The sequence below is a fragment of the Pseudonaja textilis genome, chromosome 2 (assembly GCF_049901715.1).
Source record: "Pseudonaja textilis isolate UNSWEBS1 chromosome 2, rPseTex1.2, whole genome shotgun sequence".
Lineage (NCBI taxonomy): Eukaryota > Metazoa > Chordata > Lepidosauria > Squamata > Elapidae > Pseudonaja > Pseudonaja textilis.
In genome coordinates this window covers 99,165,358-99,181,646 of record NC_141991.1, presented here as the reverse complement: position 1 = coordinate 99,181,646, position 16,289 = coordinate 99,165,358, and the positions used below count along the sequence as shown (strand labels likewise).

At 36.1% G+C, this 16,289-nt stretch overlaps 1 protein-coding gene across 1 annotated transcript in view; it reads right to left on the bottom strand.

The window, feature by feature from the left end:
- Positions 1-16,289, bottom strand: part of DNAH9 (dynein axonemal heavy chain 9) — a 221,432-nt gene that overhangs the window by 161,831 nt on the left and 43,312 nt on the right. The window contains exons 28-36 of the mRNA XM_026696149.2: positions 15,818-15,922; positions 14,328-14,485; positions 11,999-12,137; positions 11,231-11,518; positions 8,397-8,607; positions 7,417-7,544; positions 6,099-6,207; positions 4,718-4,865; positions 96-270 (exon numbers count right to left, since the gene is read on the bottom strand). Coding sequence (XP_026551934.2) covers positions 96-270; positions 4,718-4,865; positions 6,099-6,207; positions 7,417-7,544; positions 8,397-8,607; positions 11,231-11,518; positions 11,999-12,137; positions 14,328-14,485; positions 15,818-15,922 — 1,461 coding nt within the window. The remainder of the gene's footprint in view (positions 1-95; positions 271-4,717; positions 4,866-6,098; positions 6,208-7,416; positions 7,545-8,396; positions 8,608-11,230; positions 11,519-11,998; positions 12,138-14,327; positions 14,486-15,817; positions 15,923-16,289) is intronic.

The following is a 16,289-nucleotide window of genomic DNA, read 5'->3' as shown; positions in this document are numbered from 1 at the left end:
CAAGGACTCTGCAGTCTAACCCTGAGCTACAAATATTCTCTTCTATAAGAAGCTATGTTAATTAATGTCATTTTTCATGGAATCACTTATCTTACCTGGTCTTGGAACAGAGCACCACCAAAGGCCCAAACAGCAGCAAAGACAAAATAAAGTTCATAGAGATCTTTAGGGCAATCTGGAGGGGTATTCTCCTTGGTGAGGAGGCATTCAAGAAGATAACACAACATCTGAACCATGTTCTGTTCAGGAATGGGAATAATCTTCTTAAATCTATAATAGGATAATTAAACACTTGTGAAGTTTAATTGGATTTAGCATGTCTGACATTGAACAATGCAAGCAGATATCACATAAATCCTCTTTTCAACTCTTAACATTTTTAAAATGTTCATTGTTTATAACTTTCTTATCCACTGCTACAGAGTGGAATAAAATACCATCAGCACATAGCCAATAACTGTAATCATACATTTGAGTCATTTTAAAAAGTTGATCCTCTTAAAAGAATTGAAATGGAAGTCTTGCAAAGGTCTGACCTACTACAAACGCAGTGAATTCAGAAGTGGTCAAATGAAAAGTATAATGAAACTGATCCTTTTATTTCATATTTTTTAATAGGCTTTGGTTATGCTTACAAGTATGTGAACCCAAAAAAGAGGTACATATTGTAATCCTGTATTTTGCCAAACAAATGTAATAGAAAAATCATTCAGATTGAGATCTTTCTAAGTCTTTAAAATAATAATTATAAATCAAAGGATTTAGGTATCATTCTTTGGCCTGGACATTCCTGGAGAGTGTCTTCCACACTTCTTCAAATTTGGATTGTTCCACAACTTTACTTTTCATGTGATTCTGATTCAAAATTTTAAAAATATGCCTAGTAGCTTGGACCAATAACTCTGCAGTTAGTAAAATATTGATTTGTTTGCTTTTTTTGTTTGTGAAATGTGTGTAGCCATCTGTCTCACCAAAAGTGGCTCTGGGTAGTGCACAATTGGATAGAAACAACAAATATAAAAAGAACAGATATAAAAAACAAAACAAAAATCTGCATTAAGAAATAAATAGGATAAAAAAGAAATATGCAAACCCTTAGGAAAAAAGGGGATATAAATGGCCACCTCAACAAAGGCGCCATCTAAGCATGTCTCTGGTTCCCTGGGAGCCCCAGGCATAACAACATAACCAGGTCTTGAGGGACTTCTGAAATATCAAAAGGGATGGTCTAATCTGATCTCAGGGGCAAGAAGGTTCCATAAGGCAGGGACCACAATAGGGAAAATGTGTCTCCTGGAGTTCACCAATGTAGCTGATCAAATATGCAGCATACCTTCTCTGCCAGATCTAGTAGAGCAGGCTGATATAACTAGGGAAAGGCAGTTCCTCAGATAACTTGGCACCATTCCATGAAAGGCATTAAAGGTTAAAACCAGCACCTTGAGTTGGATCCAGAAGTAAATTGGCAACCATTGCAGCTCATGGAACAGAGGTGCAACATGCGCTTCTCTAGGATTACACATAACTGCCCACGCTGCTACATTGTGTACTAGATGTATATTATCAATGTAATATACACTAATAAAGGCAGTAATAAAGGTAGATTAAAAATATGATAAATAAATAAATAAAATACAAGCACTGATGATGTTACCTTATTGGTCATGAAATGACTACAAGAAAACAACCAAGCTTAGAGTGCACCAATGGACCCCACAAACAAAATAAGCTTCCGGATACTCTTTCAAGGGCAGCCATATGTGGAGCACAAAATTCATCTGTGGCATTTTCAGCATTTAAAAAAGGTTTTTGATTATTTTTTCTAACTACAATATCTACTTTTTTTATGTTGAAGCAGTAGATCTATGTCTTAAATGTGTCCCAAAAGCTTAACTTACTAGTAGAACCTGTATTTTTTTCCCAACAATACCCCAAGGTCATTCTTAATATATTCTACCAAATAAGAATCTCTTATGAAGGAAGTACTCTGGTATTATCTGGGATTGAGTTGTGCATAGTTTTTAAACATCAAAATTAAACACAGTGGGAAATATCTGAATTAGCCCACACCAACTTGACACTCTAAAGCAGGAGAATTTTAAAAAAAATTTTTAGTCTAGAACAGTTTTAGTATATTTTCTATTGTTGGATTTTTTTAAAAAAAAAGAGTTCCATGTCATAAATTCTGTAATGTATGCTTATAGTACTTCTAGTTTTTCTGTCTAGCTGAGGATTCCGATTTAGACTGAATTCACCAGAAAGACTTAATGACAATGGTTTGCAAAATATATTTTTGAAGCAAATCAGTGAACTGCTTCAGAAATGTTCTTAGTAGGTCATAAAAACAATACCACTGGCTATCTTTATAATAAAAAATAAATACTCTCATTGCAAAATGCTCATCTTCCACATCAACTTTAGAATCACTGTTAAACTTAATAGATATCCCACAATTTTTATCAGATGCCTGCTAATAGAGGTTTATCCAGTCCAGCTCCCAGATCTCAAGAAGAGCTGCTCATCCAGGATTTCTTATAATATAACTATATCTGTTGCTATTTTTCCAGATTCTTACAAATGTGTCTGGTTTTTTTAAAATCTAAGTCTATTTATATTTCAGATGATTACTGTAAGTGCCATGTCTCCATGTAGATAAAATATTTCTCAAGGTCAATTTCCCAACATTACAGACATACTGTATTAAGCTTGACAAGTACCACATACATAAAAGGAGAACCTTTAAGTAATGAATATGGATCAAATAAAAAAAACATAAAACAAAAAAGTATCAAAATAAAGAAGATACCCTGCCCAATTAGACTATCACTAAAAATTAAAAAGAAAAAAAGCTTCCATCTTAAACCTTCCGTTTGACTTTAGATATTACAAGCACGGGGGCAAGCGGGGAGAGAGGGAGAGAGATACACGTTCCTCCTGCATTGGTAATAAAGACATAGAAATGGAAGCTTCTATATTCATAGAGTAGTAACAAGTTTTGAAAGAAAGAAAACGAAGAAAAGACAACCTTATTACTTATCAGACAAATGCAGAGCCTCTAAAAAATTCTCCAGCAACAGATGGGTTTTTAAATCTTTTGATCTCTTCAGGACAAAGGCAGATGATTGCTGGCTACAAAAAAAGTATTTCACATTCTTGTTCTTTGCTAATTGCGTGCCAAAGCAAAGCCTCTTCTTAAATTTGACATTTATGAAGGAAGATATGGAGAATCATTATTTAATATTCATGATATTTCAATTCAGTGGTTTATCTATTAAGTGGTAGAATGGTCTCTGGTGCTGGACTTCAGAAATTTAACAATTATAGGGGCTAATGACCCTGAGGTCCATTAGGGATCTTGTCTCTTGTTTTTCATCTGTAAGCAACCAGTATTTCAAGTTTAATGTCAGCTGGCAATAAGATTTGCTGAAAATGTTCTTTCAACTAAATGAATAAATGAATCTTTTCCTCCACATCCAGAGGTAGAGTTCTTATTTTTAAGTTATTTCTTATCAGATGTCCATGAACTTTAAATCAAAGGATTTGCAGATGTGCAATGAAATTGTTCCTTTACATCTAAAATGCTAAATTTGGTTTCATGAAATGTGACAATAATTTTCTCCAAAGTTCCCAAACCTTTGTCAACTTTAATAAGTTGGGCTTTCACAGTTTTAAATTCCCCATGGATCCCTGATATGCCAGGTTCCAGGCTCATAAATATACAATTGATCTGTTTAGGAGTTAAACAAAGGTTCACTTTTCATTCAAAGCTCATTATTTCTTCTTGTGGAGGTAGTGATACATTTGGGATTAATGTAGCTTTGTCTTATCCAACAGAGTCAGGGGAAGTATCTATGACACCATCTGTCTGTGGAGTGCAGTAGAGGGTGTAACTCATTCAACTTTCTTCCCTCTCCATCATCAGGAGTGGAGCTCTTTGGGATGACTGAGAGAGAGCCAGCTTCATCACTTTATGAGACACTAAAGAGTTGTTAAAAGAAACTAAGAATTTAGTTATAGATCACTCACCAATGTGTAATCAGTTCTGTTGAAAGGATTGGAGCCAGATAAAAGAAAGTAACTGCCTAAGTAGCCATCAAAACCAGAAATTCACAAAACAGCTTTAAGTGTGAAGATCCTCATGAAGATCCTCCCACATATTTGCGATCACAGTACTGAGAGAGGCATTTTTATGCTTTTATCTCAGGCAGGAAAATATAATTTACCAGCCCTGTCACTCCATCTTCAGAAGTTAGCTCAAGTTGTAAATTCCTGAGGATTACTCACTCCCCTATGAATAAGTCTTCAAACAATAGGTGCACTACTGTATGGGATTCCCATGGTATTATGCTATTACATGAATAGACTCTGTAAATAAGTGTTGCATGTCTTAAGGTGAGCACAGATATAGAAAATTCTTGTCTACCATCTAGTCTCTCTCTCTCTCTCTCTCTCTCTCTCTCCCCTCCCTCCCTCTTTTCAGCTCAGCTCTGATCACCCTATTCCATTTTTTTATAAGAAGAATGGAACAATCTCCAATCCATAAGGTTAACACAGAATTCTAACAAGAAATGAACTGCAGAAAATTAATGAAGGCCAACCACATATTAGGAGACATTTGCAAATATGTGCTTCTTATCATCACTTAATAAAAACTCATATTAAATGCAATGCAGTAAACAAATTATGCCAACTTTGTCCTAATGCTGTTGCACCGTACCTGGTTCGAAGTGTATCCAGACAAACTGGCAAATACTTGTCAAACAAAATGGTCAGGTTAGCTCGTTCTGACTGAGTTTCTCTTCTGTCAATCCAGCTACTTACTGGAGGATTCCAGCCTAGATCAGCTGGGTTGATATAAAGGATCCCTAGAGATGTAAAATAGTGGGGTTAGTCCTAGAATTTCCACGTCTAAGTTACTGTAGAAAGTCCCCTGAAAGTTAAACCTATCTCCTGGTGATTTCATGGATGTGTCCATGTTGTTTCCCTAACAAAAAAAATGGAAGTGGGTAGTTAATGCCTACTTCTAGGATATATTTTTTCCAACCTTGTATATAGTCCTGAGATTTCGTAAGTACTTCTATCCGAGTACTAACTGGTTTTGATCCTGTTTGACAAAATCATCCAGATACTACCACATGAGAAGCCAGAGAGACTATAATGTAATACATTGACAAACTCTTAACTCGCTTAAACCAGATGGATTAGAATGTACAATAATTGCCATAATCTTTCAGAGGGACTGGTTATGCACTAGCATTGGCTTGTTTGGGAACCTGGATTTATGCTCTAAAACTAAAGTATGAATCTACAGTTGGATACTAGGTAAAATGCATTTGGGATCAGTTTTGCTTTAAACCAAGCAAATCTGAAAGGCATGCATTTTAATACAAAGGCTCCCTTGGTATGAGTGCAGATACTTAGATAAGTGCTACAATTTGTGACAAAACTCGATAGGCAGAACTTGTAGCATTCATTATTATCTGTGATAACAAAAAGAGCCCAGAACAAGGGCTGGAGTCAGCTGGGAGGAGTCAGAAAGATCAAGATAGCATTACACTCACACAATCCACCCCACTTTTTTTCCTACATGCATCACCTCCCTGTAGATATCCTGACACGTACATACACCAAAAACTAAACAAATCAGAGTTGGTAATCACATGGACCTATCTATTGTTGTTGTTAACTGTAATAAGCTTGGATAAAAGGCATCATGTTCTTAAACATCACATTCTTAAGGTTTTAAGACAATCCTCTATATCCAAATTTAACCTCTAATTTCCTCTGGGCTCAAATTTCTCTAAATGCAAAGAATAACAAATATATATTCTTTAGTCTAGCCTTCCTTTATCAGGTGACTAACAATGGAGTTTAATACGTATGTGTGTTTGTTTTGTTTGTTTGTCTGAACAGCATAGATACATTTATCTCATGGCAGTGATTGATGCTTAGCATAGCCAGTCCCTCTGTAAGATTATGGCAATTATATCTCTCAACATCTCAGATGGTCACTAGATTTCCCAAAGTCAAGCTTGATTACTTCCATATTTTGCCATGCTAAGGATAAAGCTGCCTTCTTTCTTTCCTCTGTCAACTACCTGCTCTGGACACAGTGGCTGGAGTGGCAGTCCGCAGGTGACTGATCTCAAACAGAAGCCTCATGGTGGGGTTGAGCGGGATCCGTTCATTGCTTGCTAGTGTTAATACCTGAAAAAGAAGGCATCCAGATTGGAAATTCAAAGCAAAATGTGGCCCACAGCAACCACTTGGAAAAAAAGTGTATAAAATGTATAGCAATAGCACTTAGACTTATATACTGCTTCACAGTGCTTTACAGCCCTCTCTAAGCAGTTTTACGGAGTCAGCATATTGCTCCCAACAATTTGGATCCTCATTTTACCCACCTCGGAAGAATGGAAGGCTGAGTCAACCTTGAGCCTGGTGAGATTCGAACTGCCAAATTGCAGGCAGCCAGCAGTCAGCAGAAGTAGCCTGCAGGACTGCATTTTAATCACTGTGTCACCATGGCCCATACGTCACATTATTTATCCAAAGAGGGCTTACTAAAATGTCTTATAAACTATAAAATCATAATTATTTTAAAGCATCATAAATTAAAAGAACCAGCAAGACAACAAGGCAAAACAGTGTTAAATTAAATGATGCAATTATGAAATCAGTTTATTTAAAGGAATATGGTCTTGAATTGGCCATGGAAGATAATCTGATCCTTCAGCAGGGAAGTCCCACCCTAGAAAATGTTCTCAACACATAGGCTTAAGAAAGCAATGAAACATGTTAAGGAGCCAATACAGCTGAGCTTCAATGGAGCTCTCCTACAATTTTTCTCGAATGTATTGTGGTTTAAAAGGTATTGAAGAGCAACTTCAATTAATTCAGAAAATGGCCTGGTGGTGAACATATCTGGCAGAATAAATGGATGATCAAACCCTAACAGCTCACAACATTTTAACAGCAACAACATTCTGTACTAATTCTCAAAGGCAGCCCAACATAGATCATTAACCAGAGGCATCTGCAGAGGGAGTTGAAAAGAGTAAAAAGTGGCAGCCTTGCTTAGAGAATTGAAGACCTTGCCCACATTGCCCATTCCCTGTAGAAATCCTATTGACAACACTTCAATTGCTCTAGTAGTAAATGACAGAAGTCTTGCAATCTGTTCTTTACAAGACTCACAGAAAGAGCATGTGTGATTTTCAGAAGCATTGCCCAAAGGAAAGGGGTACTTAATACTATTTGAAAACATTATTCTGAAAACTCAAGGTAGATTTTCGAAAACTCAGTCAAACATTATCTGGTTTAATTTGTTGTAACTAAAACTGCCATAAACATTATCCACAGCTGTTCTATATCCTACATTTAAAAATATTCATTACCTTTGAACTTGTCTTTTACCTTATTGTCATCCATGACAGTATTGAGAGATTCAATCCACATTGGATCAATATCACCATCCAACACAATCCATTTGGGACCGTCATGGGTAATGTTGGCTAAATCTCGCATAATCGATGAGAACAATCCTAAAGACATCACAGGCATCCTTTCTACTCTTAGTAGTAACTCACAAAAGTTTTAATCAACATGCATGCAAATGAGCAAAGGAAAACTAGATGCAGTTAATTAAATCTGGTAATTAAAAAAACAACAGGATATGAATAGAATTGCAGTCAAGAAGAAATGAAGAATTATTATCAAATAAATAATAAATATCTCATTGAAAAATAATCTCACATCACTTTACACAACTGAGACTGATAGAGCAATAAAAAACTACCCTGGGCACTCTTATTAAGAAAAAAAAGGAATGTAAAAAAAAGAACTATGGTTTTGAAAAAGATTTTGCTACTGCTTTACTCATTCTCCCTAATTCTTCAACTCAATATTATTTTCATAGAAAGAACATAAATACAGTCAAAGGTTTGCACATTTATATCTCTGAAAAATTACAGAATGTTACTAGCACAAAAAATATTCTTGTTTTCCACTATGGGGAATTTCTCTGAAAAAATTTTTTAGGTGCAGATGTATTTTAAATACTCACACTTCAAAATATTGATTCATTTATTCAGTTTGTATAGCCTCCCATTTCAAACAAGAGACTCAGGGCAGCAAAAACACCTTTGCATCATGATATCCGTGAAATATGTATATATAAAATTCTGACCATTTATAATATAACTGCATATTCTCTGTATGGCCATAGTTAATGGACTATTTCCTAGATGTCTCTCAATCATACCTTGAAGCTGTTTTGTTCCAGAGCAACTCAAAGCAAACACTTAGAGGTCAGATTTTTTTGTGATTTGGCAAGTTTAATAAAAAAAAATTATATAACCCTTTTATTGGATGTCAATGCATAGCCATAATCTTACCATCTTTCCATTCTCTTGTAGATGGATTTATGATGCCAAAGAGTTCATCATTCGTCACTGCTTTTGGATTGAGGTCTGTCCAAACAGGTCGCCGCTTCATGATATGATAAGTCTTGTTCAGAGATTTCAGCACTTGTGACTTGCCTGTGCCTGCGTTGCCCACTACAAAGACGGAGTGTCGAACAGCAAGGAGCTCTTCAAGCTGTACTACCTTGAGTAAGAAGCCAATGAGAAAAAAACACCACATTGTTTTATTTATTTTTTATTTATTTCATTTGGTTTGTCAATTACTTACAAGATAATAGGTATAAGTAAAAACATAGTTATGAATACATGGATACATATAAGAAAAATAGAAGAAACAATAGGACAGGGATGGTAGGCATGTTGGTGCGCTTATGTACGCCCCCTACAGACCTCTTAGGAAAGGGATGAGGTCAGTAGTAGAAAGTCTAAGGTTAAAGTTTTTGGAGTTTGGGGAAGAAACCACAGAGTCAGGTAGAGTATTCCAGACATTGACCACTCTGTTGCTGAAGTCGTATTTCCTGCAATCAAGTTTGGTGCGATGTATAATTTTATATACTACACTTAGATCGGACCAAAGGTGGCGTAGTTCTAGATTTTCTAAGTCTAGAATTTCAAGTCTGGTGGCATAAGGTATTCTGCAACAAGTAGAAGAGTGGAGAACTCTTCTTGTGAAATATTTCTGGATTTTCTCAACTGTGTTAATATCAGATACGTAATGTGGGTTCCAGACTGATGAGCTGTATTCGAGTATTGGTCTAGCAAAAGTTTTGTATGCTCTAGTTAGTAGTGTAATATTACCAGAGAAAAAGCTATGCAAGATTAGGTTAACAACTCTTAATGCCTTTTTGGCTATGTAGTTACAGTGGGCTCTAGCACTTAGATCATTAGAGATGAGTACTCCAAGATCCTTGACAGAGTTTGGATCATCAACAAGGTCTTGACTATTCAGCCTGTATTTTATTTTCTGATTATTATTTTTTTGCCAATATGTAAGACAGAGCATTTATTTGTTGAGATTTGAAGTTGCCATTTGTTTGACCATTCTGATAAATAGTCGAGGTCTTTTTGAAGGGTAGCAGCATTGTTTGTGGTGTTGAATAGCTTTACATCATCAGCGAAGAGAACGCAGTGGCTCTTAATATGGTCACAGAGGTCATTAATGTAGAGTATGAAGAGAGTTGGTCCTAGAACACTGCTGGGGGACACCACTGTTGACAGGTACAGAATTTGATAGGACGTTTCCAATTTTGACCATTTGTTTTTCTGTTTGACAGGAATGCTTCTATCCAGTTACACGGATGTCCAGAGATACCATAAGATTTTAGTTTTAGGAGTAATTTGTCATGTACTACTGAATCCAAGGCTTTACAGAAGTCTATTTAGATTGCATCCATTGTCTATTGTAGATTGTGCTCATACTTATTACTTGCTATGCAGACAATTGCTATGTATACACTTCAAAATAAACTGAACAGCTGAGTTCCACAACTGGTTAACAGACGCAAGCAGAACAGGATAAAACAAAAATATAGTAAGAAAAACCATGCCAGAACACGGGGGGACAAGTCCACTATTTGGTGGCGAATCATTAGCATTTTACTTATTCTCCATGAATGTGTCTAATTTGCTTTAAAGGTTTACTAAGTTGATGTTAGAAAAGTCTAAAAGTTAACTCTGCTGCATAAAGAACATCATTTTCTTTGCCCTGAATCTCTCAGTGCTTAAACTTTATATGATGAGCCAAAGATCTAGAATGCTGATATGTCTTCGTGTTTCATTTTTTTATCATTTTCATATCCCCTTTTATTTTCTTTTACTATGCTAAGTGGTACAAAGCATTGAAACAATTCCTTGTGAGGGCATTCAATCATTCTGGTTGCTATTTTCCAATATTTAGCAGACCTACAATAACCTTTTTGAGGAATAAAACTGGGAGACCATGAATTTAAATCCTGCCTTAGCCATGAAAGACAGCTGGGTGATGTTGGACGCGTTATTTTCTGTCAGCCCAACCCACTTCACAGGGTTGCTATTGTGGGAAAAATAGGAGGAGGAACAAGTATTAGATATGATGACCTCTTTAAGTTGTTTGTAATAAAGGTGGGATTCAAATAAATAAATATTTTAACATGTTTGCATTACAGAATTCTAGAAAAGGTTTACAATTTGCTTTCAATTCTTCCCTAATGTTCATAAATAAAGAAATAATAATAAAACACTATGGGGTAAAGAGTGAAAAATCTGAAGAACTGTCAATGCAAAATACTACGCCAGTGATTAGTAATTAAATGGATACATTATATACATTCACAGGTAAAGGTAAATGTTCCCCTCGCACATACATGCTAGTCATTTCTGGCTCTAGGGGCAGTGCTCATCTCTGTTACAAAACTGAAGAGCCAGCATTGTCCGAAGACATCTCCATGGTCATGTGGCCATGGTGCACGGAATGCTGTTACCTTCCCACCAAAGTGGTCCCTATTTTTCTACTTGCATTTTTACATGCTTTCAAACTGCAAGGTTAGCAGAAGCTAGGACAAGTAACAGGAGTTCACTCTATTACGTGGCCGCTAGGGATTCGAATCACTGAACTGCCGACCTTTCTGATTGACAAGCTCAGTGTCTTAGCCACTGAGCCACCACGTCCCTCTTTATACATATACATACATACTTACAAATATACATACATACATACATATATTCCCTTTTAAAGTAGACAAAAGAAACTCCAATCTAAAAAAAAGTAAGAAAATGAAAGCATTTTAGCTACAGTCTGAAGGCTGAATAAATGAAAGTCACCATCTTACTTTGAGTACAAAGTTGTCCTCCGGTTGAAGTTTGAGTTCCAGCACAGCTTGTTTTACAAAGGATTCAGAATTGAGGTCTCGTTTTCTTGGGACATCCAAAGCAGGAAACAGGTCTCCAATCAGACCCATGAAGACTGGCATGTCATCTGTCACAATCTTTGGAATGTTAAAGTCCCGAAGAGAGCGCATCAGAACCTGATCTTCAGGACGATCAGGGTCTCCTCTCTTGAGGGACCCGGCTACAACCAAGACTGATTTGATTGCACGTAATCCCCAGTCATAATGATCCTAATAAGGAGGAGAAAAGAAAGAAGAGGATAACTCCTTTCAACTCATACACATACCATGCCTGAAAGTAAAGATCTCTGCATATCTCCACATGCTATCAAAGGAGCAGAAACTCTTGCCTTGATCCTCAATTTCCTGTGGAAAGGACCTGAAACCCAAACTTTCTTGGAACTATCAAGGTTAAGGAAGTGATATCTGGAGGCAACTGATATAATGGACTTGATAAGAAATGTTGAAAATTAATACTGTGCCTGGAAGATCCTAATTCCAGAAACAGTAAAATCCAGATCCCCTACACCTTAATTATTTGGAAAATTAAAGCAATTTAGATAGGAATAAAAACAAGGAGAACAATTGTTCCTACTTTATATTCTAGAAAGTCTTGGAAAAATAAATATATGCATAATGTATCACTGAAGCTGTTCTCAGAGCTAAAAATTGTCTACATCTGATATGATATAATTATTTAAATTTACTTACCTGCTTGGAAAGAAGTTCCTTGCATAACTGATAAAGGGTAATGAACTTCCTAGCTAATAACCGGGCTTCGATAAATCCTTCAGCCACCAGCATAATTTCACAGATCAGTTCAAAATCTGGTACAACCATTGCACAAGGTCTAGAGAGGAAAAAATCCACAAAATGCACCGAGAAAGTACCTTATACAACACCAAAATGTTTGTCCATTTACCCTATTCATATGATCAACTGAGAAGGTTTTCTGGATTTGAGGGATATTTCTTTTGTCACATCACCTATGGATAATGCTCTTCAAGAAGTAGAACCTGGAACTTCTATATACAAAGAATGCTCTATAACTTTGAATTGTACTCTTTTACCTTCATTTCTGTTCTCCTTTCAAATATTAAACAAGATAAACTTGAAGACTTCACAAATTAACAATACTTCCCCTGACCTGCTGCAGTAGTATTTAAAACTATTCATCCAGTTTCGCATATCTAGAGTTCAAATAAAAGTAAAATTTCTTCAGCGTTAGTAAAGGTGGATACTATGTTCTATGTTATCACATAAAACTATCAGAGAAAGTTGGAAGGGAACTACAGATCATCTTTTTTTTTTCTAACAGTGCTGGAGGGGAATGTATGCCAATGGTTGACCACAGAAGTATATAGAAGATATGCATACGTTGCAAAAGGCTGAGGACTGTGTAGAATTTAGGGCTGTTATTTGTATCACTGGACATTGTGGAAGCAATTTGCTATGACTGGTTGGAGGTGACAACATCAAGGACCTCCAGGGTGAATGTTTCCAGTATGATTTTAAAAAAGAAACAGGAGTTGGACCTGGTTTCCTATCTTCATTTGCAATCGTTGCCTCCTTGCTGTCAGTATGGCAGGCCACCCCAATGTTTCTCCATGAGACAGGTGGCCAAGGAAAACCATAAGAATTTTATGGACTTCCCCAGCCAAATGATAGGGCCACCTCTGAAGGTTAGTGATTGGACATACAGTAGCAGGCAGTGAGGCAATCTAAATAACATTGGGTATAATATAATGACTATCTTTTTAGGGGCTGGTTAGTGCTCTGAAAGCCCTCCATTCTTGCCTCTTTCTACATTTTTAACCTTTATATACTGTTTTTATATTTTAATATTTTATTGTGCACTGGAGCAGAATCCCTCTATGAGGGAGGTGACTGAATAGGCTTTTTCGTATTGCTAAATCACACTGCTCCCTTATTTATTCACATTCAACTTGCTTACAATCACCAAGATTCCTATATCATGTTTCCAAGGCAAGGTCCCCCAAATCTGACCCTGTGCATTTGATATTTTTTTTTAACAGTTACAGGATTTTTACAACTGTCACCAGTGAACATCATGCTGTCAGATATGACACAATGATCAAGCCCATTGAGATATTTTTTTGGTCTGATTTTTGTCTTCAATTTCTGTGTTATCAGCAAATTTAGCAAGCCTTCTTTGCATTTCATTTTTAAGTCATTTATAAAGGTTTTGAATCACACAGGTCAAGGAAGGATCCTGGGAATCCTGCTTTCCTTAGGGCAAAGCAGAACAACATCAGAGAATCGTTTGGGTGCAGTTGTTATCAATCTGTTGCCTAACTTTGCTTTATCTTGAAAGAGGTTGGTCAGGATTGGAACAAAGTGTCCCCATATATTTGATTGTATTTAACCAGTAGGATCTCTTAATCATCAAATAACTCAAGCCAGGATAATCTAAGCAAAACCCCAAAACAGTACAAAATGGATATGCTTTGATGGTCACTGTCCCATAACTAGCAAATATTCTTTGTGCATTCTCTGTCCATTCTTTATTTGCACCTGCTGGGATTTATGACCATCGTTGCTGCCAGAGAGAAGATTTAACACATCTCAGCACAGGACAGAAATTCCCCTACTCGCTTGAAGAAATAGAATCAATAACTCCGGTGTTTCCACGCTGCCCCCTCTATACTATGTGTCAACTCAATCTCATAACACCTCCACTCATATGAACTCTGAGGAAATAGTGCCCTCCTTTTAGCTGACAGGTCACGAGACACTTCCAGAAGAACACTAAATTTATAGCAATTGCCATCACTATTACATGCTCAATTGTTTAGCAATTGAGGAAACCTTAAAACATTTTCTGTAAGCATTTTGGCTATTTATAATGTGTTTTGCTGTTTTCTGCTACATTTGTTTTTGGTCTTTGTCCATTAAAACAATTAAACTACACTACACTAAATTACGCTGAACTAAATTCCAACTGTTGCCATGAGGAATGAGGTAAATACTTTTAATAAACCACAACTACAAATTTCACAACATTAGGGCACCGCCTCACCTAAAAAGAGCCTTCAAATTCTCTGGCAGTTCTGTACGTCCTGCATAGCCTGGATTCATAGTTATGAATATACCAACCGAAGGAACTAATTTAATATCTTCTCCAAGGAAATTAAAGTTCTGTTTTTTGTCTCTTATAGCATCCTGTATGCTTTTCACCTGACAGTAAGAGAAGATAGTTTGTTAACAAGCTTAACTGATTTAACAAATCGTATCAATTTTTAGAACAAAGAGAAATAATGGTTCTATAGATTTTACTTGATTGGGCTGCCTGCTTATAAGCTAATGCTGGGACAGTCATGAGTTGGCCATTATCTGCCCAAAATAGAAAAGAACTTAAATTAAGTTTGCTTTTAAAATCATTTAATACGCTGTAACTTGAATAATACCTAAGAATGATTAAAGTTGAGGAATTCTTCAATCCTGATTTTCATTTTTAATTATGTATCTATCATTAAAGCATAATGTCAAACATAACATATAGAAACTACAAGTTTTCTTAAACTATTCAGTGCCTGAACCTTAACATATCTTGTAGCAAAGGATATAGTTTATAGATGGTATCTCTTGAATAACTCCTGTTATTAAAACCTTAAGAAAAAGACAGATCTTTTCATTTCTATGCATTTTTAATCAAGTTCTGAATAAGAAGAATAAACTAGATGGAAGCAATAATATTCTAAAATCAGATAACATTTGCATATTTTTACCAAGTTCTTTCACCCTTAATATTACCTACAGTCCCATAAAACCTTTCACAATTTCACAGTTATTAGAATAAAAATACCAAGATAGTTGTCCTTGAAGAAAATTAATTCTAATTATAACTTTGAGAAGATACTCCTAATTCAAAAATGGTAGAGCTATATATTATCAACATTATTATAGGCAACTTTGTGTCAAGCTGCTTAATAGTTATAATTACTGAATATTTATATCCATTAATCACTAAAGAGAAATTCTGAGTAGATTTTTGGCCACATATTATAAAGTTCTATGACTCTTTGCACCTTGAGCTCCTCATTTCAAAAGATTAAAAATGTGGAAGAAATTTCTTGACCATTTCACAAATTTCAAGAAGTACATGCAATTGCTGTCCTCATCCTCCAGATCTGACAATTTTTCTATAGACACTTAATTAAAAAACAGGAAACTTCAGCAATCCAGAAATGGGTTCCCAAGAATAGAATATTTGAAACTGTGTGACAATTTTCTTCGGGCAAACAAAAGCAGTAAATTCCAAGACTGACTTCTACCAGGGAGGAAATACAGCCAGCATGACTAAGAAACCTCGCACAGATAATGATATGAGTATTAACCCAAAAGAGCACACCACTGCTGAGGGAAAGAATGGATCATTTAAAAAGATCGTTTACATTGGAACCTATACCCACATTTGTGGTCAACATGGTCAAATGGGACCAGAGTCTTTCAACCGTCCTGCTACCCCCCCTTTTTTTTAATTGCATTTAGGAGATATGTTTTACCTACCTGTACAGCCACAACTGAGAGAACCTCAACAGAGATCCTGTTAAACTCATCAAAACAGCCCCATGCGCCCGTCTGGGAAAGACCTTTATAAATGTTCCCACAAGACTGCAAGAGAAGGAAAGATGGTAGTGAAATTACCCATAGAATCTGTTTAGTGAAGAGCATGTAATCTATTTCCTACTTCATAAACAATTTAGGAGGTTCTCTAGACGTTGATTACAGAAAGATGGAATGGAACATAGAAGTTGCATTGACAAATATGAATCATGTGTATTTCTCAAGTGTACATCTTTATTACATAGGGGAATGCTCGTCTCAAGGATTTTTTCTGGTCCCCTCCACATAGCAGAGAGTTACTGTTAGATCAGGTAGATCGGTTCCAATCAGAGATGCAAGACCAGTGTACTTCAAGCTCTTTATTTCATTGTATAGACCTGTACAAGATCTTGGAGCCACGGCAGCCCTTCATATA